The sequence below is a fragment of the Oreochromis aureus genome, linkage group 8, assembly GCF_013358895.1.
Source record: "Oreochromis aureus strain Israel breed Guangdong linkage group 8, ZZ_aureus, whole genome shotgun sequence".
In the NCBI taxonomy this organism is placed as follows: domain Eukaryota; kingdom Metazoa; phylum Chordata; class Actinopteri; order Cichliformes; family Cichlidae; genus Oreochromis; species Oreochromis aureus.
The window spans coordinates 20,762,365-20,784,264 of record NC_052949.1 but is presented as its reverse complement, the minus strand read 5'-3'; the positions used below and the strand labels follow the sequence as shown (position 1 = coordinate 20,784,264).

The window sequence follows — 21,900 nt, the reverse complement described above, 5'->3', positions numbered from 1 at the left end:
TCTCTACAATTCAGAATTCCCCTCCTGCGCCTCTTAAAGCTTCATCACATCCCTGCTGCTGAAAATCCCTTGTCCCCGGGGGGAAGCACACCCGAATTTGGTGTATGGGGGGGAAGCACTCTTAGGTCAACCCCCCACCTCTCCCCCCATCCAACCTGGGGCTCCTTCTTCTCTTTCCTGGTCATACAACACAATAGTCATCTATCAGAGAGGGCACCAGGCAGGCACTAAAGCTAACGGAAATAAACCGCCCATACTGCCAGCAATGTTTCAGGTGCAAGGCTGAATATTTTCTCCAACGTCATTCAAGTTTGGTCTATTCTCTTTTAGGCTTTTGTTGCTTGTTTCCCTTTCCTGACAGGAATATCTGAGGGCTCTGGAAAAACAGGATTCAAGCGTGTCTGTTGTTGGTACTGTTATGGTTACAGAGCTCATCAGTGACGGAAGAACTATTTAGGTTCTTTAGTTAAGTAAAAGTGCAAATACAACAATGCCAAAATACTCAGGGGAAAAGAAACAAAAGTAGTATTGAAAGCACTCTGGAAAAATGTATTATAGGACTATATGATAGGATATGATATATATATATATCGGACCCAGATACAGTCAAAGGGGCACAATAAATATGTGTCATGAGATGATTATTCATTTATTAATTAAAAAAAAGATATTACAAGATTTACTTTTTTTAAATGTGCTTTCTTCCCTTAATCTATAATTTGGAGAAATAATGTTGTTATAACCATTTAATAATTGGATAACCCTTTGCACCGTTAAATTAAACAATATGAGAAGTATGGAAACGATGTGAAGAAACTGTCATTATGAGCTCATTTATAAGCTTATTATCTGTACGTATGATGAAATACTGTCTGAAAAATAGGGTACTGCAGTGGCTTTAAGCAAGGATTAAAGTTCTATCTATCTATCTATCTATCTATCTATCTATCTATCTATCTATCTATCTATCTATCTATCTATCTATCTATCTATCTATCTATCTATCTATCTATCTATCTATCTATCTATCTATCTATCTATCTATCTATCTATCTATCTATGCTGTTAAATAAAAAAAAAAATAAAGAAAAAGAAAATAAAAATAACAAAGTGACCACTAGTGGGCGCCCAAGCATTTCCACAGTACTGAAACTAGCAGGCTGACTTGTCTTCACTCACCTCCTCGGCTGCCATCTGTACTTCCTGGAAACGCGTTCAGAAAAACAGCCGTGGTGGACTTATCGTCGTTTCATACTGCCTTTTTTTAATCAACTCGCAGTTTATATACACAAAAAGACGACAGTTGACCTTTAATGTCACAAAATTACCAATGATAACGTAAACAGGACAGCGAGGCGGAGGGCGAGGAACAGAAGTGGAAGAGAAAGGTGAGCTAATGAGACTACAGTTGTTCCACTACTAACGGGTCAACCTGTGACTTAAAATACTTTTATCCGGTCGCATTGTAAACATTGAGCTCGGCGGTGTGAAACTGTTTTACTGTAACATTTGAAAGGAAGACCGCTAGAAGTGTGTCACGGGTTAAGCTCTGTTGTCTCCGTGTTTCCTCTCAGAGCGCCACGTCATTAATCGGCGGATGAGTTTGGTCCCAGCTGTGCGCTGCCGTTTCTGCCGTCACTCCTATACCTCCGTTCGCCTGCAGCTTGCTGCCGTCCCGCTTTGCTTGACATTTTCTTACCGAAGGAGGAAGAAGCGTCGCTTAGGAGATTAAAGATGACGGCGTCCAACTCGGGCCTCATCATGAACGTGGTGAACAGCATCGTTGGAGTCAGTGTGCTCACCATGCCTTTCTGCTTCAAACAGGTGGGTCTAGGTGGGAATAAGAAATACATTATTTGCATCTTAAAGGTAGGACAGTAGAAGAATAACAACAAAAGGACATATAAAAGTGAATAAGCATGACGGGATATTAATGACTGTGAGAATCGCCAGCTTCCTCAGAATGTCAGCGAGCACTTAGTAGGCAGCATCTCCATCCATCAGCAGCACTTTTCATAGAGAGATGAATTTATATCATCACTATCACAATATGAAATTAGGAGGTGTTTTCACGTGAAGGATTTCACCCTGTGGGGAGGACAGTGGTGCTCGGTTTCATCAGTGCTGTCCAGGTACTCTGGTTTCCTCGAATGTCAAGTTCTCAGCCTATGACAGCAGGGATGGAGCAGATTTTATCTTGGAGGATATCTCCACTTTCTATGAACATGTAATGCTTTCACATCACATTTAGTGCTTTATTACATGATTTTTCTTTTTAGTCAACTAAGCTATTACCAAACTTTTAACTTTGTCATGCCTTTTTAGCACCACTACATGTTTGGCGATATACACACAATGATCAGCATGTCAAGTCATGCCAAGTGTGCTTGTATTCTCTTTGGCTGTCTGTAGGCCTAGCATCAGAATCTTTTCCAGGGTATACTTGTTTTGCAGCTGGCTGACGGTTTCCTCCCCTGTATTGTGCTACTAAGTAGTTTGAAGGAAGAAATATTGTCATTTAAAGTTTAAGAATGATCCAATTTGAATTGGCTTGAGGACAGACGCCTGCTAACTTTCCATCTGTCTTCTCACAGTGTGGGATAGTGCTGGGAACTATCCTGCTGTTCTTCTGTTCGTGGATGACCCACAAGTCTTGTATGTTTCTGGTCCACACGGCCAGCAGCACCAAACGAAGGACCTATGCTGGACTGGGTGAGCTAAAGTGGCAAACAAGAGAAATATTTACTTGTATTCATTTTGTTCTGTTATGTAATGTTTTCAGTCGCCAGTATGTTTGTGGAAAAGCCTGATAATTTACAGGGAATGGTGCCCATTTTAAGCAACAGCTGATTCCTGATTAAAGTAGCGAAAGAAGTTGTTACTTGTCACTAATTCTGCGAACAGTTATAAGCAAATAGAGTAGTGAAATGACATCAAGTGCAGATGTGTCAATAACAGCAAAGTAAACGAATCTCTACCCACAAGGACAATATTTAAACTGCTTCCATATGTGTTAGAAACGATGAATGAGCACATTTAATCTTTTTTGATCGTCAGTTTTATCAGGACAGAATATTTTTAGTGCACTGCCCTCTGTTTTTCTGCATGTTGCTCACACTGATGGCACTCTTATTCTTTGCAGCCTTCCACGCTTACGGGAAACCAGGAAAAGCACTGGTGGAAACGAGGCAAGTTCATTCACAAATTTTAGTTTCTGCCTATCAGTAATACAGTTGTTGGATCACTGGAACATTTTAGATGTTCAGTGGAAACAATGGATCCATTACAATGGATATTTAGATTATGCATTGTAGATCGTGTACACAACAAAGACGTATTAGTTTTGGTTTTTTAAAAACACACATTTTCACAAGGTTTCTCTTGTCTCTCTCTTTTTGTGTCCCTGCAGCATGATCGGTTTGATGTTGGGGACCTGTATTGCCTTCTATGTTGTCATTGCTGATTTGGGCTCAAATTTCTTTGCTCAGCTGTTGGGTTTACAGGTTTGATATCATGATTTTGTTGCTACTTGCTTCTACTTTTTCTTAATTTTAGGCTTTTGCGACCAACACTTGTAATAAATGTTGAATGGAGTCAATCAAAATATCTATTGTGATAACAGGAAAAATCCTGAAAGTAAGCAAGTGTGTTGTTTTGTCACTCTGTTGTGTATAGGTGACCGGCAGCTTTCGCGTGGTGTTGCTGATTGCAGTGTCGCTGTTCATCGTACTCCCTCTGAGTCTGCAAAGGAACATGATGGCCACTCTGCAGTCCTTCTCAGCTATGGCGTTGATGTTCTACACCCTCTTCATGTTCACGGTTAGCCCATCGACACACACATACATCTAAACTTTACACAGTGCATGTGAATAGGCTGTAGCAGAAATTCTTTTTGGTTGCAGATCTTGAGAGGCAAATAGATGAACCATAATTATCAGTAAAAAAAGATAAAAAATGATTGTTTTTGTTGCCTGTCTGTTAGTACAGCATGATAAAGAAGAGGTTAAGTACAAATAGATTTCAAGCATGTGTAAGTTGTAGCACAGCTTATTAGCCATGGTTGCTTATTTGATTTTCAAAATGTTATTTGGCCAAGTGGTTGTTTTGTTGTCTTCTGTGTTAATTCTTTCTTATGCGCACCATCGTACAGAGCTGTGACATCCTTGTACAATGCAATATTGTCTTGCTCCTATTTTTAAAGAGAAAATCTGCATGAAATCATTTGAGGCAGAGAACAGTTGCTGCGCTGCTCGTTATAGACTGAAAAAAGGCTCTCCCCTGGGAAGGCACTACTTGGCAATGGCCACAAGAGACATTAAAAGTTGTGTAAATGGAAAGTAAGCGGAGAATAAATGGTCAGTTCCAATAAATCTCAAACTCAACTGTAGAACAGAAACTCCCACACATGTCTGACTTATTTTACATACATCAGACTTAAACTTTTGGCTGTTTATGCAGCATGTAAAATGCTTTTTTTTCTTTAAAGACAAAACAGTGTGTGCATATCTTTCTGGAGCAGCTAGTCAGCAATGATTGACAGCACCACCACAACAGCTGGCTGCAGTAGTAACTACTGGGACATAGTTTCTTTTAAGAAATCAAAATATAACATTCAAGTTTGTGAAGTTACATAAATTACAACTTTTGCTCTGTGGCCAACCCCAATGTTTAAATCAAGCTTCACTTCTGGCCACAGGTCAGTAGTAGAGAACTGCATGTCATGCATGTGAAGTTCAGTCCAAATAGGCGTCAGTGCAGCACGGAGCACATTTCTTGCAACAGTTTCTAAAAGAAGTGCAGTTTTATGCCACAAAGGCGAAATTTATGGTTGAGCAGGAAGAGTGCGTTCACAGTCCGCTGGCAAGGCGGAGATGGCCCGTCGGCCTGCAGGGAACTATGTACGTTTTCTCCTTTTAACAACAGAGAATCTGGTACAACCGGTCTGTGGGCCACTCTTGCTTGTGTTGTTATTGGTCTATCAGGCCGACACAGAGAAAAGCAAAGTTCTAGCATACAACAAGCCGAAGTGTTAAAAACAATGAAAAGTGTCCATTTGAGACACTATCTGTGCTTTGCATACTTTATTTTTTGATCTTTGAAGTTATTTCATGTTTCTCCCATTCGCGATAACCTCCGCTGTTGCTCCGCTGTATTTTGGCCAACACAACAACACACGGAAGCACATCTGGTCCGTAAAAACCTCTCTGCACCCTATCCAAGCAAAAACGTGTATGCAGACATGCACTCTGGTGGGACCAGACATGACGCTTTATGCAGCACGTTCTGATAGAACCACAGGAGCACGCTGCCATTTGCATTTGCACACAGCCCCCTGCACAAGATGCATTTAGTCTGAAGTTTGGTCAGAGGGGAAAAGTTTAGATGGTGTAGAGACCATCCAGCAGCAGTTTTCTGGCTCATGTGATTCAACTCATTTGCTCTTTAAATATGCACGCACAGTTGGTGTGTGCATGTGTGGGTAGCTCTGTTTTACTGACCTGCAATACTGGTTCCACAGACTTCAAAATGCTCTTTGTACTATTTCTGTGTGATGTGACTTCTAGCTCTGTGGCATGTCGATAAGGTGGAACAGTGGTGTGGTGTGTGTCTGGCTTTAGATCCAGGCCTGGTCCGGCTCAGACCCCTAACCATCTAACAGTGATGTACCTGCTTCCCTCCCTTTTTCATCCTACCATTAATTGTCCCCCTCTTTCGTTTCTCTCCGTTGTACTACTTTACTTCTTTCTTTCCCGTCTTGTCTCTCTCGTCCTTCTGCCCCCCATCACTCTTTCACTCCACTCTCCTCATCTTTCTGCACCCTTTGTTTGCTCCCTCCCACCCCCTCCTTTTCCGCTGCTGTTTCTGCTTCTGGTGCTGTAGATAGTGTTGTCGTCTCTGCGCTACGGCATAATCTCGGGCTCCTGGGTGGAGCGAGTTCACCTGTGGCGCTTCAAGGGGGTCATTCAGTGCCTGCCTATTATCGCCACAACCTTCTGCTGTCACCCGTAAGTAAACCATGGAATCCCTCCCCCTCCCAAAAAATATAACATACCACTGTAAGGCGGTGGGGACGGAGAGGGGGTGAGTGAAGGAAGCGCGACGTTTCCCCCGCAGTGTGACACTCCTTACACCCTCCTCCGACCTACCTGAGCCTTCTTCCTCCTTCTTTCAATCATCCGCAATCTCACCTTTGATTGTGATTTGGTCTGAGCCATTTGAGCTCTGTGTGTTTGTGTGTGTGTTTTTGGTGGCAGTAGTAATAAGGCAGAGAACATAGTGAAGTGACAGGCTCATTTTTGCTGCCCTCCACCTTCAGTCCTGGTCTGTGTGGGTGTGGCAGGTTTTCCTTTGGGATCTTATCAGGTGCTAGGAGGAGCAAGACAGAGCACATGCTGATGAAAACCTATGAAGTATTGTTTGTCTACATACTCCTTTCATATGCCTCTTATTTCTTGCAAATTTATGATTTTTGCTTTTTTCATTTTGTATCATCTTCATTACTCCAGTTTTTCCACTACAGCAGGTTTTTGTTCAGTGTGGGATTTGCTGTCACGTCTCTTTGTTAGTTCCAGCTCTTCATTTTCTCTGGTTTTTCTCTCCCCATTTATTACTTTCATTATCTGTCTGTAAGCCATCAGCGAGGGTATTGTTCCCATTCTTCTTTTCATAAACTCTTTCCCCAACTTTTCTCCATTTGGTTTCGGCCGTAACTCCCCCTTCCCCCCGCCTCCTTCCCCTCAGATGGTGCTGTCCTCGTTCAAACATGGGCTGCTCAGCGGCTGGTGGCTAGGGCACATCAATATGGTGCGCTGGGAGGGTGTGTTTCGCTGTCTCCCCATCTGTGGGATGGCCTTCGCCTGCCAGTCGTAAGTACTCCTCCACCTGTGCAGGATCACATGATGAAAGTAATGTCAACCACGACTATATAGAATTCTGACGTTGGAAGCTCAGTGACTTATAGCGAACATTTGATATTAGTCTTATAAATATGTGCAGTGCAACTCCCAAAACGTGGGCTTTTCCGCACTTCCACACCGGGAACTAAATCTTTTATCGCTGCATGTAGAGAAAATTTCACAATTGGTGCATGAATACTCACAGCATTCTTTTAAAGCCACGGTGGAGGATTTGGGGTAAAGAGAAACAGATTTGTGGTGGAGGTGGTTGATAAGGCATCGCTTTTTGTAAAAAGAAGCTGCTTTTGTTGCTTAGATGTGCTTTCTGTAGTTTTAACCAAAACTTATCTGCGCTTACTTTTTGCTTTGTGTTTTCTAATTCAGTCAGAAAATAACATAATCTGATACAGAAGATGAGCGGACACTTATATGAAAAAATAAAATCAAGTGGATGGTTAAGATTTGCAAAAGCTGCAAAGTACAGGATGCTTTTTGAGAGGAAGGCATGTTGGATTTTTGAAGCTGACTATGCATTAGCTGCTGTCTATAAATATGCACCAGAGGTGTTGAAACAGAAGAAGCAATTGATAATATATGTGAGCTTCTTCTTGCCTACACATATTATGCATTTTTAAAGTGAGATGGTCACCTTACTTTAATAATCCATGAATTTTTCTGTAGCTGTGATAACTTCTCTCTTACACACAGAGAGAGATTCATGTTCAACAACAATCCCACTAAATCAAACTGCGATGCTCACACAGGGAGAGTTAAGCTGTTGAGGAATTAATTCTTAATTTAGCTTCCGTGTTGTTGCCTTCTTGTGCCGCTGCTCCTCCTCTCTCCTCTGCATTCGTCAGCTAACACTAACACCACATGAGACTCCATTATTGTGCTTTAAGTCGCAGGTTTCTTCAGTTTGTTACTCACCTGATCGACTCACAGCAGTCTGGTGCTCTAGTTAAAGTGCACTTTAAATAAAGTACCCCTCCTCTTAGCAAGCCCCAGTGATCCGGAATTGGATAAGTGGTTAAGATGGATAAAAGTGAATTCTTTTGGCCTTGATATTCATGTGGTGAACATCTGATATCAACCCTAATATTAGCGAAAGTGGAAAATGATGGGGGAAAATGAGGAGGTGTTCTTTTCACTTTCCAGCAACGTTTTATTAAGAAACGTGTTAGTGTAAAGACCCTGTTTGACTCCAGACCGCTGTGTGCCCAGCTGTGATGCTATACCACTACATATAATGGTAATAATGTATTTATTAGGTCAAAAGACCTAGCAAAGTTTGAGCGTCCTATCGGTTGGGCTCTTATATGTAATGAATGCTGTGCTGCAGTCTTTACTAACAGTGAGTAATAAGAGGGTTTCCAACACAGCGTTTGCATGCTGTTCACAGTGCTCACTGGTTTATTTTCACTGATCACAGCTTCTCTGCACAACTTCTTCTATACTGTCTCCATTTTCACTCCTCTGCATGCTTTGTCACTTCCTCTTTTTGCCCTGTCCTCTACGCTTCAGTGCCCACTCTGGGCGTGCAGTGAGCTGAGCGGGTGGTTCAGCTCACTGCACCAGTATCCTGTTAGACATGAATGTCTAACAGGATACTGGTGCAGCTAGTTAATCTTTGGTGCTGGAGAGGGCTGTAGGGTGTTACGGTGAGGTCATCAGGGGCCAGATGTTTGGGTGGTGGCAGTGTATGGTTTTGTTTTGTGTGAGAAAGAGTGAGGCAAGTGATAGAAGTGGGCGACTGTAGCCTTGGGAGTGAAACAAGACTTTTTAATTAATGTAATCACACAAAGCTAACATAACATTATGGTATGGCAGACAGGCGCGATCATTAGCAAGCGAGGTGTGCATGCGATCCAACAAGAAGAAAGTATGAGCTTGTATGTGTTTATGTGTGCTTCCTCCGTCGTCCCACTAGTAGTGCTGAGTGATATTTGGCATGGCGATTTCTTGGCCTGTGGTAAGGCTGAGCGAGGCAAGCGATCCGTTAGGCGGCAGGCAGCTTAAGCCAAACCACTAATCAACACATTGGACTGCCGCCATCTCACAGACACACTGATGTATTCACAGGCTGATTAAACAGCTCTCAGCACATTGGATTTTTATTACATTCATGAAATGTGTTTACTTTCAGTTAAAACATTACTTAACATCACCATTATGATGGGATGGGAGCTGGCCCTGTTGTTTTTTGGCTGAGCGTCTGAACAGCGAGGAGCAGTTAGCTCATAATAGGGGGACATAAGAAAAACATGTATGGCAGAAACATCTTTCTGTGATGCTACTGCTGGTGTGTTTCCCAGTCCCATTTAATGACATTGTCTTCCACACACTCACTTCTCTCACAGTCAGTCTGCATCATATTTGAGACTTCATTGTGTTTAAGGACTAGCCTCCGAGTCAGGTCTATTGAGCAACCATTAGATGCTTGCTTGCAGTATAACGTTTTATTTAACATTGGTTATAACATTAACTGGTTTCCACATTAAACAAGCACAAGGAATAGCATCATGCTAGCTAATAAAACCGAGTGTGTGTGAACAGAGAGTCAGGCAAAGGGAGAACAAAGGCCAGTGAAAGTTATGGTTTCTCTCTCTCTCCTGTCTTTTGCCTCTCACATGTATGAGAGAAAGGGAGGGAGAGAGAAAAAGGAGGCGAGTAAAAAGAGTCTGCCAGGAAAGTTTATAATGCTCTAAAACCTGTCCAGCCACTTGCTGTTATATATAAAGCCTGTAAATTCACTGGTTAATGTGCCGATGGTCCCCTCCACACTCCCACACTTGCCTTAAAGCACAGGACAGGAAATGATGAAAGGAGGTCGACACCTGTGTTAAAAGACGAGCATTTCAGCCTCAGCCGGCCTTCACTACTGTCACCCATACTGTCTCTCACACACACATACACACACACACATACGCAGTGGTATCTAGACAAACACTTGTGCATACATCACTACCACTCCCATTACATTACTTTCATCTACTGCCATTGTGAGAAATGACTGCAATAAAAAAATAAAACTTAAAGCATGAATTGATATTAATATGAATTAAGATTCATATTCTCAATATGAAGATTCCAATTGTTGAAAAACCTTCATTTATATGATGTTGTATGATTGATTGAGTCGAATGACTTTTTGAAGTAGTTTGATTACATCTAAGTAGAAGATTGAAGTGTTAATTTCAAATGTTTATTGATAATGGCATTGCATTCATATATTTTTAATGGGCTAAACAAAGAAGATGAAATCGTGTAGATGAAACTATCCAGTGTTAGTTGGATATTGACAAGGACATGAGGGAAGAGATGCATCATTTGATTACTGAGCAGCACAAATGGACCCCCATATGGCTGCTTAATAAAGGAACGCTACAGAGCGGTTTCCAAATTTGAAGTAAGTGGCCGTGAAGACTGTCATATTGCCAGCTGTTTGGGGGGACAAAAATAAAATGAAACATCTGTAGGATTATGTTCCTCGATCTCCCTGCTAGAACTGTTGCATTGAGAATTTGTATGTCTGACAATTCAGACAGTATAAGATCACATTGCAACAATAGTGTTGTGCCATGCAGTATACAGGGTGTTTTTGTTTTTTTTGGCTGACTATCTCTTACAGGCAAGTGCTACCAACCTACGACAGCCTCGATGAGCCGTCTGTTAACCGCATGAGCACCATTTTCACTTCATCTCTCAACGTTGTTACCATCTTCTACATCACAGTGAGTGGAACCACTCTTTCTTAGTTATGTTCACACCACTCCTATTTTGTAATGTTAAAGAGTATCTGAGTTTACTTATCTTAAAATTTTAACAAGTCACATGAGTTCACTTTTTTTAATGTCTTATGCTAGAATTAGATATATATCAGCCTAATCTGGATGATGTAAGGCATTGATTTAAATCTGGAGCTTGCAAATCAGTCAGTTATATTATCTCCTCTGGTGTTTGATATTCATACACTGTATATAGAAGATGCAAACCGCCACCTTGATGTCACTCACTAGTTACCAAAGACCTGATGAGTTTTAGCCATCGCTCTCTTGCTTTTTTGAAACCAGATGTGACGGAAAAAATTAGGTCTTGAGGCACTTCCACACCGGCTTCATGTTTCAGACCCTGAGGCTACATCAGTCTTGTACATACAGCCTGTGGTCATGGACAAAACCTGCACCCTATCTGGTCCTGACAGAAAAAATAGCATGTTAGATTTTTGCAGTCTTTCATGATGGTTTTGTCACTTCTGTGAGGGAAACATGATGTTGGTAAGCGTGATTAATCAGAGAGCAACATTTAGTCTGTCATAGGTCTCACTCATGAAACAACAAGATTTTATGACTGTATAATTCATCTGATAAAATAACCATCATTATAAACAATGTGTATTCTGAGCCTAGCATCCTACAGTACACACTCTTGATGGAATTTCTGGTATTTTATATTATTTATGGCAAAATGTGTCTTTATCCTGATATTAAAACAGTCTTGAGAGCTGATATTGGCATCAGAAACTATAAAAATTTTATCCATGTGTACACACTTTCACACTTAAAAGAAAAAAAGAAAGACAAATTAAAAAACAAGTTCTCCCATATTAATTTCTCCTTCTTTTCTTTTCCCCAAACACCGTGTTTGGTTCCCTCTCCAGGTGGGTTTCTTTGGATACGTCAGCTTTACAGATAACATCGCAGGGAACGTGCTGATGAACTTTCCATCCAATCTGGTGACAGAGATGATACGCGTTGGGTTTATGATGTCTGTAGCTGTTGGATTTCCCATGATGATCCTGCCCTGCCGCCAGGCCATCAACACCATGCTTTTTGAGCAGCAAGTGAGTTTGGATATACTCAGACGCTCCCTTTGTCCTCTACATTTAAAAAATAGTGAGAATTTGGATACAAATTTGATTGTGAAAAGAGGACCTCCCATTCTTTCTTTCATGCAGTTTGAAGATGCATTTAGAAGTGTTTCATGTAAACCGAGTCCCTGGGAAACACCTGCTGTGCAGCATAAATGTATTGAATCTGTAATCAGTTTGTAAATGTGTGATTTGTTACATTCATATCCCCCCCACCCCTCACTAAATCCTCTCTTTAGCTCTTTTTTTGTCTATCTTACTGTTTTTGTCTTACAGCAGAAGGATGGGACATTTGCTGCTGGGGGTTACATGCCTCCGCTGCGCTTCAAGATGATCACCCTGTGCATTGTGTTTGGCACTATGCTGGGGGGCATTCTCATCCCCAACGGTACGTCCTCTTTGTGTGTGTGTGTGAAAAATTGGTCGTGGATTGCATGGACTAAAATAAAATGGTGTGTGTATGTGTGCTGCTCGCTGGAGGTCTTTAAGGTGCATGTGTTCCTTTATGTGGGCGTAGCTGGGGAGCTTTACGATGTGTGTGAATGTGACTTTACGAGTCAGTGACTGTCACACTCTAACACAGTCCTTAAATCAGGACCCTTACTTTTATCTCCTTTTAGATGGGCAGACAGGAAGATAGGGCTATTATTCTCCCGGACTCTTTCTCACACACTCGCACACAAACAAACGTCCAGTACACACCAGTATTGGCTCTCCGTCAGCTTCCTTAAGTCCTTGTCTCTCTCACAAAAGGCTCCAAAATTGCATAGATGTAAAGGTTAGCATTATTTTATGTTTTATCCACCCGCTGTTTGTTAAAGTTTTGATTGGGTGAACACGGAGACACACACAGAGCCGGTCAGATTGGCTCTTTGTGTATTTAATCAGGCTAATAGACTGAGGAGAAAGGAGGTAAGGACCCTGGGGGGAATGGGCACTAAATCTGAGGGAAACAATATGGTGTCCGTCCTCTAGATGAACGATGGGTTTCCGGGCTTGACGCCCAGTAGGCCCATTCGTTGTGACTTGGGTGTGGCCACGGCTCGCTGCTGCCAGCAGCAGTGTGCCACGGATGGTGTCTGTGAGGGGCCGTTATGAATCCAGTTTGTAATGAGGAGCCCAGATCTGGGACTCCAGCAGTGTTTTTTCACCCTGTTTTGGCACAAAGAAACAGAACCAGTGCACTGAAACAGACAGAAACGCTTCAGCTCTGGTAACGTTGGTGCCATGTTGATTTAACAGTGTTTAGGTTGGTTTAATTAAGTTTTCATTGTACTGTAACATCTGGGGAGGCACACCTTGGATCTCCAGATCATTTACCTGTTAGTTTAGTTGTTTTACCCCTTGTCAAGCTAACTTTTGTCCAGTTTGTTATAACCATTTCAGACATTTAAGCTAACTCTATCAGCACTCTATCCATTAACATTTGGCAAGCACCGCTGATTTGGAACTAGTGCACTACAGGCCCACAGATTTTTTAAAACTGGTTTTCCTGTCTTTAGTGGAAACTATTCTGGGGCTGACTGGAGCCACCATGGGCAGCCTCATCTGCTTCATTTGTCCTGCTCTCATCTACAGAAAGATCCAAAAGAACAGCATCATTGCTCAGGTTAGAATCTGCACTTTTCCAGTATATTTATTTGGGGAAAATATTTTGTCTGACAATTTGTTCTCCTCCACTTCCTGTCCTGTAGCTGGTGCTTTTTGTTGGTCTGGGCATCCTGCTGATCAGCACCTTTACCACTCTCTCAATTTCGGCCAGTAGCCCCAGTCCAAGGATCCAACCTCCTCCTCCTGCACCTGGCAAGAACAGCCAGCAAGAACTACCAGACATCTCTGAACTGCATGGTAAAGATCGCGAGTTTCTGTAATGGCTGGCAATCACTTAGGAACTAGACGGGCTGTAAATGAAAGTGGTTTACTAATGAGCCATGGAAACATTTACCTCAGTGGGCCGGAGCCGGAGTTGTCTGTAGCATCTGAGATTGGACAGCAGAGCTGCATGTAATTATTTCCTGTAAAATGCGCCAGCAGTACAAGAGACATGTTTGTTTCTTGTCTTATTTTTAAAGTCACAGACTGCTCGCAGCACCTTGAAGGCGCATTGTAAAGAGAATGTGAACCAGTAGCAAAGGGCCAGTGAGACTAAAACAAAAGCACAAAGCCACGGCAGAAGAAAGGCTTTCTTTTATCTCTCGGAGAAGAAAAGATGGAGACAGACAGAGTGACTGATAGACAGACAGGCAGGGTGAGGAGATAACCTCTTGATAATATCTGAAAGCAGTGTTGAGTGCTTGACATTGATGAAGCGAGATTGATGCCCTTCAAACTCCAGCAATTTCTCTCCACCCCTCTACCTCTGTTCATTTCTCCTGCCACCCCCCTCCAAACCTCTTCCCCCCAAAATACATTGTCTACACCCCCTTTCTCCCCACATTTCTCACATGGCAGCTATAAAATGCCTGCAAGCGCTGGCTGTATAAAAGGAAATGGGGGTGATGATGATATGGGTTTGGGGAGAAATGGAAAAAAAAAAAATGGAGACGAGACCCAGAGGAAACCTTCTGAGCTGATGTTTCCAGTTTTAGGGTGAAAGAAGAAGAGCATGGAGGGAGTCCTGACAGTTAATCATCCTCAGCTCTCGTGGTCTTTTCTTACTGTGCAGTTCCTTCTTGTTCACTCCATCCAGAAACTTTCTGTCTCATTTGTGGATTTTTTTTTCCTCCCAGCTTTGTTTCACACTAAACTCACAAGAGCCAGACTAAAAACTTGTTTCCTTCCTGCCACACTCTGATATCACTTCTCTCTCCTGTCACGCTCATTAATTCTACACATCACTGATGCCAGTCTTGCCATTTTCAGTATTTGCTGCCCCCTAGTGGCCGTTTACGTCCAAAATCAGTTACAGTCAACTCTGAAGGAAGCATCGTCCATTTGAGAAATTCCTGGGTACAAATTAATTTTACCACCAACAGTTAGTCTGTGCAATAAACACAGCTGGATGAAAAATAAGGAGTAAATTCAGGGAGAGTAATAAATGCAATACAGTACAATAAAGTCATTCTGTTTTTCCCAGGCAAGAGCAAATGCTGAAATTAAATGAGGTCTCCTCATTTATTTGCAGTGATGTAGCTCCAAATTTTCAGACTGTATTTAGTATGAGAATTATAGCACCAAGAAATTAAGTCTAAGATTAACTGATTTAGTCTTTGAGTTTTAATCAACTAAATACCATAAGACTATAGTGGACTAAAATCTAAAGTTGATTCTGATTGGATCTCGTTTCTCCAGAAAATTTTCAACTTTTTCATTCATTGACGAAAGTGTCAATACATTTTATCACAGATTTTTGTCCTCAGGTATCAATTTTTATTTACTTATCGTCTTGCTTTTGTCAGGAAAAAAAAGTTTTTTTGACCAAAACTGACATCTGGCATTAAATTAGACCATAGTGAAGCAGTAGAACAGTAGCATTAATGAGGCCTTCCCTGTTTTTTTGCACCTACATGCAGACAAACCCGCAAACAAGAAGCCAGTGGAGATAGAAAAGCCTGACAATCTACCTGTGGAGGTGGTGCAGCCTGCGGAGCGGGACCCAGGTGAGCCCCCCCAGATTAAAGGACCAGTTGATCTATCGAAGGAGAAGAAGGACGAGGAGGTGCAGTTGGATCGTCCTGATGCGGGTAAGGAAACTGAACCAAAATCAGAACATTAACTGGATGTCGAACTTGTAAGGATTACCATTTCTTGTTTATCCAGGTGTGGCAGTGCCAGAGGGAGAGGCCCATCGTCATGAACCACCTATTCCTCATGACAAAGTCATGGTAGACAGAAGAAAGAACATTGCAGAGCTGAAAGATGGAAACAATCAACCTGTTGCTCCTGCAGAAGGTGGTGAAGAAAAACCTCTAAGGGGCAACGAGCAAGATTTCGAGAATGCTTTGAAGGTGGAAAACAAAGATGACAAGATTGATGAAAAACCTGCAAAAGAAGAGGATCTGGGTGGAGGTGAGGTCTTGTCGAACGAACTGGTTGATAAGCCTGTTGCAGAACCAGGCAAAAAGTTGGATGTTGCCCCATTAAAGGAGGGGGAGAATCTCAATGTTGTTAAAGAGCCCCTCGCAGATAATGCAGGTGTAGTGGCCAATCAGGCTGCAGAAGCCAATCAGGATGCGGTAGCCCAAGTCCATAAAGTGGGCAAAGCTGCAGATGCTGCAGACAAAGGTGAGCATTTCAAGCTCTTTAACTGTTGTTTAAGCAAAATGATGAAAAAGGCGTTCTAAGAGAGTGTTTGTGATATGTAATGACCTTTTAGCGCCACCTGCTGAAGGAGAGCATCGCCCTGCTGGAGAAGAGGCTGCGGCTGCAGAAGGCAAAGATGCAGCAGATGACAAGATGGACGGTAAGTGGAGTAGACACGTTCAATAAAATTCAAAGTTAAATTCATTTATTTAGCAGCTGTCAAATTTTTCAGCATGTTGTGAAAAACCTTAATCACATCCACATTAAAAAAATCAGCCTAAATCAATTTGCACTGAAGCACTGCATTTATAGTGGCTGATAGTTTTTCATATTCTTGATTTCTGCAGTTAATGGACTGTTGTCTAACAGTCATACAGATTCTAGTGTTTTGGGGGGGTTGCAGCTAAATGTAACATAGTAATTTAAAGATTATGTATTTATTTTATGGGGTGGAGATGCTGAAAGTGATGTCAGACCTATAATGTAGCCGCAGCTTTTTGTAAACCATGACCTGCTCTCGGTTGGGGGAAATGGCCTCACATTTGTGCAGACACAGACTTGGGTTTTTATTTTACATTAATAGTTTGCCTAAAATGTGGTCCAGGCTTTCCTTATCTGTGTCACTGTGTAACACTGGCATAATAACTTTGTAGCAGAGCTTGCTAAGCAAGGAAAGAGCTGCTGCCTGAATGGAATCCAGATGCACCCTAATTGTCCCACTAGAGCCACTTCCGCCAACTCTGACTTTAAATTGCTTCCGCTATGAGCAACATATACAGTCTCCATGCATTCCCAGCATCTGAGAAGCTGAAGACCTAGTGAATTACCTTTATGGCCACAACATTGTCCCAACATTAATGGGAAAATCCCAGTACATTTATCTTTATATTTATATTGTTCTAATTTTCAAATATCAAATATTTTCTTACAAAATCACTTTGCTGAGGTTAAAATGTGTTTAAGGCAGCAGGTGTGTTGGCGTTGGTTATATTTAGAAGACGACTTGTTGTTTTTAGCAGTTTCCAGCTCTTAGAGAGCTGTACTGGATGCATGTAGCCAATGTGGTTTCGCTAATGTGGTATCGACTGACCAATCAGAGCAGACTGAGCTTTCCAGAGGCTGGATTTGAAGAGACTGGAGGTAAAACGTTGTTTCAGAGTAAAAGGATCTGCTGCAGGAAAATCAGTATGTGAAAAAATGTGTTTTTGAACATTAAAAATGTCAAACTGGTAAAATTGTGAAACTTTAACTAAGTGATATATGAGGACTTTAGTTAAAATGAAATGCTGGACATTAAAATCTAAATATGAAGTCAGGTTACAGGAAAGGCTCAACAAAAAAATAAATAACGCTTGATTTAACCTCTTTGATTATTGGGTGGGAGAGTGATGATGCAGTATTCCTCTTATTGGCTAATTTAGACTGCTATGTAGCCCACTTCCTCTCTTTCGTTTCTCCTGCTTTGCTTGTTTTATCTTAATGATCCCTTCTTGCCTATTATTCCCTGTTTGATGGTGTTAAAAAAAAAAAGAAGTACAGATGTTTTCCTCTCACTTCTTGACTCTGCTCGATCCTCTCACCAGTCTTTTTTGGCTTTTGTTGACTTTCTCATTCTGTTATTCTGTTGTTTACTTTTGCCTTCTCTTCCTTTTTTCTCCATCTTTTCTTTCCGTCTCTGCCGGACTCCTATCGCAGTGATAAAAAAGCTGGTTGCAGGTATGAACTCCCTCTTGCCTCTTCTTCAGTTTATCTCAATCTGTCTATCACTCAAATTTTCAAATATTTACAAAATGGCTCATCTTTTTTAAAAAAAAAAAAAAAAAGATTGCTCATACAGTTGTGTGTGTTTTATGTTTGTGTGTGTTTATATTTAAACTTAATACTAGTAAACTAAACAAAGCACCCACTCACGTTGCCTCTTAACATAATCTGTGTCCACACCTGCCTATTAAGGCTACAGTCTAGAAAAGCGTGTTAACTGGAAGTAGTAGATTATTAACTGTTTCCTGTCTGCCCCCCTCACCCCCAGAGTCTGGCCCTAGTTTTATTAAGCCTCCTAACTAATGCCCTGTTCTCTGAGCAGGTCGTTACTTATTTTAATTAAATGTTTTTGTATGGTTTGTTTCCATGTAGAGGGTCAGCTGGACCACGCTGTGCTTCTGCAGGTCATTAAGGAGCAACAAGAACAACAGAAAAGGCTTCTGGACCAACAGGAAAAACTATTGGCTGTCATAGAAGAACAACACAAGGAAATCCACCAGAAACAACCTGCTGGTGTGTATATACCCATTTTTTTTCTTTTTGTAGTCATGACAACTTGTAAAGAAAACACAGCTATTATAGGTGGTGGCCCTCAACTTAAATGTGATATTTTTGCATTTAAAGGGGGTGCTGCTGAAGGCGATGGTGAGAAAGTCATCCAAGGACAACCAGAGATGATGGAAGGTGGAGCAGCAAAACCTAAGGAGTCTGGACTGGAGCAGTCCAAGGAGGGAGCTGGAGCTCCACAGGATGGTGGAAATGAGGCTCATGCTCTGGCCCAGGATCAAGCTCAGGTTGAAGATAAAGGTGCTGAAGCTAACCCTGCAAAAGTAGCCGTACCAGCAGCTTACAAGGAGGATGCAAATGTTGCACTCGCAAGAGAATCACATAAGGAAAGTGAGGTTGGGGCGAGGGGAGTGCCTTTGGGAAAGCAAAAACTTGAACCTGTGGCTCAGAATGATCATGCAGCCCAGTTACAAGAAGAAGAGGCAATTGAAAAACTTAAGAAAGAAGTGGTAGGCAAAGAAGATCAAGGAAAAGAACAGCTGGAGAGGGAAATAAAGGAAAAGCTCGCCAGAGAAGAGGAGTTGGAGAGGGAAAGATCAGAGAGAGAAAGGATAGAGAAAGAAGTTCAGGCAAGATTAGAAAAAGAACGGCTAGAAATGGAGAGAAAAGAAAAGGAAAGGTTGGAGAAAGAAAGGATAGAAAAGGAAAGACAGGAAATGGTGGCCAAACAAGAGTTGGAGAGGGAGAAGATAGAGAAAGAAGTTCAAGAAAGGCTGGTGAAAGAACGACTGGAAAGGGAAATAAAAGAGAATCTGATCAGAGAGCAAGAGCTTGAGAAAGAAAAAGCATTAAAAGAGAAACTTGCACGCGACAAAGCTGCAAAAGAGCGATATGAGCAGGAGCTGCAGAAAGCTAACAATGAAATACTTGAGAAAGCAAAGAAAGAGGCGGCATTGCAGGAGGCTCAGGAGAGGCTGCTTCAGCTGCAGCAGGCCATAGAAGCTCAAAATGCTGGAAAAGCTGCACAGGGGGCCGAGAGAGTTGATGGTGAGGCTTTGAAGAAAGGAGGACGAGACCTCAAAGAGAACGCTGCTGCTCAGCCAGAACCCGGAGAAGGGGAGGAAGATGGCGAGGTTCACCCCCAGGGCTCCCACGAGAAGGTTAGGAAGCAGGGAGAGATAGATCTGAAGCGGAGGCGTAGGTCACTCGGAGAGGCTAGAGGGCCCCTGGAGGACACTGAGGCGTCCAGGGGGGTTCCAGGGTTGGAGCCTCTGCTGGAGCTGGGGGGGCCAGATCTGCACGCAGCCCTTGAGGGGCAGCTACTGGCTGGGGCAAGGCTACACACACGGCAGATTAAACAGGCCTCAGAGGATGAAGAAGCTAAATAACACACACACACACACATTCTTATTTAGTGGTCAAACACATATTGTAGACCTGCAGAACCTCCTAATACTGTGGACCGTGATATCGCTGCCTTATATTCTCTTTTGCCTTCAGAGTTGTTAAGAAGTGGACCGTGTTGTTTTTCTTGATACTGTGTAATCTACCAGGAACCCAAAGTCTTTATCAAAGCAAAAGTGTATGTAAATATTAACTTATTTTTGTTTCCAGAGAAAATTTTGAAGAGGTCATTGTTTAACGTGTATATACATCTATGCAATTACCTTTCTGTGGAGCATTTTTGACAGGAACGATATTCGTATTTGAGTCACATGTACTCCTTTGGTCATTCAGTTGTTCCTTGGTCTTTGTAAATGTTGTAAATGCTTTTAAATGTGATCCATGTATTTTCTTATAGAACCCGGTTACCCCAAATTTGATGTACTGTGGCTTCAGGCCCCTTGATAGTGTTTTTGCTTCATGCTTTCAAAATGAGGTATTTAACTACACGCTGGAGTTTTGAGATATAGAGTAGCCTTACTATTTCCATAAACTGTGGACAACAGAGCAGCTCAAACCAGACAACCTGGATCAATACCTGTAGTTTCTAATCATTCCATCTTTGTTCCTAGTATTTCTTCCAGGTTGATTTATTAGTGCCTTCCACTTAACATACTACAGCCTATATTTTATTCAAACAAAATGTGCAGTTTTTCCCTCAATATCTGGTCTTTTTCTTCCACTAAATGATCTTATTTGAAGATATAATAATGGAAGGTATTTTGGACTTCTGTATTGTCTTTCATTGGCTAGCACTTCAACACATTGGACCTTTGCTTTATAAAAGAGGCTATTTTTGTGACTATTTTTCTACATGCATGTTATTTCTGTACATTTTGCTGATAAAAATTAATAAAGCTCATATATCGAAACATCAAAGTCAGGGTTTTATTTATTTATTTATTTACACACAGACACACACAGGTCTTCACGTTAAAGACTATGGCAGTTCTTAATGGCTTATCTCAACCACACCGACATGAAAAACTGTGTTCCCAGCATCAAAAGTCAGTCAACTTGGTCTTCTTGAGATTGGTCCAGATAAGCCTGGATGAATTCCATTCATCTGGCTCTTTTTTTGGCCTGTAATAAAAACAAATATATAAATAGGTAAATGGATAGCATTAAACAGATCTCCTTTCAGTGTGACAGTTGCTGACACTGGCACTTACTGCATTGGTAAAGCAGATCTTCAGTGCTTCAAACTCTTTGGCACACAGATCCTTCCTCAGCTCCTGTGTGCCTGTTGTGGTAGCAGCTACACACTTTCCATACACTGCTGCCTGAATAACACAAATTAAAACTTCACAGGAAGCACATTTGTCCATGTAATAAATAACTGCATTACTTTAATTATTTGGACCAATGTTTTATTAACAAATGTACCCATTTTTATTAACTTAATTTCCACTGTTTTGTTTATTAAGAACTGGCACATTAACTTTATTGCCAACAATTCACCAGAAGCTAAACCATGCTCTAATATGTTAATTAGGTAAATCTAGTAATAAAAAATAATAATACAATACAAACAAGTGCTTATGTGTGCTTTAAAGAAAAATTAACTGGCATGTCTTTTTGTAACCTACATCCTGAGATAATAAAGTGCACGGCAGCACGTGTATATTGTTAAAAGCTTAAATGAGGAAATATTTTGGATGTCCCCTACTGGGAGCTGCTGTAGAGATGGCAGCTGGCTTTGATGGGAGAGGCAGCTAAGTATAATCATATTTAATGAGAAGAAGAGAGGTTCCAGAGTTGAACCCGTTCAAAGGATAATCTACCAAGTAGTATTTTCCCATCCTGTACTTACCTCGTTCGCACACTGTGCAAAAAGTTCCGGGAAAAGTCTCATTTTCTCCCTAGTGCGACTCCAGACATTTGACCCAGACATGCTGCTGCTCAGGCGTAAATAGATTTGTTTTAATATCTGGTAAAAAATTTTAAGTCAACGATTAAAAAAAGAAGCAGCAATATTTTCGTGTCAAGTTCTTAAAATCTCTGACAACTCAAAAGAACCGAAATTATTTTTATCATATCAACTAACAGACGGAGCTCCGGTGAAAACCCTGGGCAGCGCCATGTTGACGACTGTCTACGCCCATAAAAATCCTGAACTATGATTCGTTCATTTCCTTGTCAGTCAAACCGTTTCTGACGGTTGATTTGTTATCTTTTACC

At 41.6% G+C, this 21,900-nt stretch overlaps 2 protein-coding genes across 5 annotated transcripts; one reads left to right on the top strand and one right to left on the bottom strand.

Annotated features, from left to right (window-relative positions):
• Positions 1 to 1,176: 1,176 nt before the first annotated feature.
• On the top strand, positions 1,177 to 20,598 carry slc38a10 (solute carrier family 38 member 10). Of its 4 annotated transcripts, none has more exons than XM_031739672.2 (18): positions 1,177 to 1,388; positions 1,575 to 1,824; positions 2,595 to 2,712; positions 3,143 to 3,188; positions 3,410 to 3,503; positions 3,676 to 3,819; positions 6,742 to 6,866; positions 10,528 to 10,630; positions 11,557 to 11,739; positions 12,043 to 12,154; positions 13,269 to 13,375; positions 13,461 to 13,614; positions 15,279 to 15,449; positions 15,526 to 15,990; positions 16,082 to 16,168; positions 17,704 to 17,724; positions 18,142 to 18,282; positions 18,394 to 20,598. In XM_031739672.2, the coding sequence occupies exons 2-18, from the start codon at positions 1,735 to 1,737 to the stop codon at positions 19,662 to 19,664; spliced, it is 3,432 nt and encodes a 1,143-aa protein (XP_031595532.2). In that variant the 5' UTR covers positions 1,177 to 1,388; positions 1,575 to 1,734; the 3' UTR covers positions 19,665 to 20,598. The 4 variants fall into 4 exon arrangements, with proteins under 4 accessions (XP_031595532.2, XP_031595533.2, XP_031595534.2 ...); XM_031739673.2 differs by lacking the exon at positions 6,742 to 6,866 and adding an exon at positions 5,881 to 6,005; XM_031739674.2 differs by lacking the exon at positions 17,704 to 17,724 and having other exon boundaries at positions 1,178 to 1,388.
• On the bottom strand, positions 20,584 to 21,868 carry ndufaf8 (NADH:ubiquinone oxidoreductase complex assembly factor 8). The gene is made up of 4 exons (XM_039616146.1): positions 21,767 to 21,868; positions 21,533 to 21,649; positions 20,892 to 21,002; positions 20,584 to 20,802 (listed from the first exon to the last, which is right to left on the bottom strand). The coding sequence occupies exons 1-4, from the start codon at positions 21,800 to 21,802 to the stop codon at positions 20,782 to 20,784; spliced, it is 285 nt and encodes a 94-aa protein (XP_039472080.1). The 5' UTR covers positions 21,803 to 21,868; the 3' UTR covers positions 20,584 to 20,781.
• Positions 21,869 to 21,900: the final 32 nt, after the last annotated feature.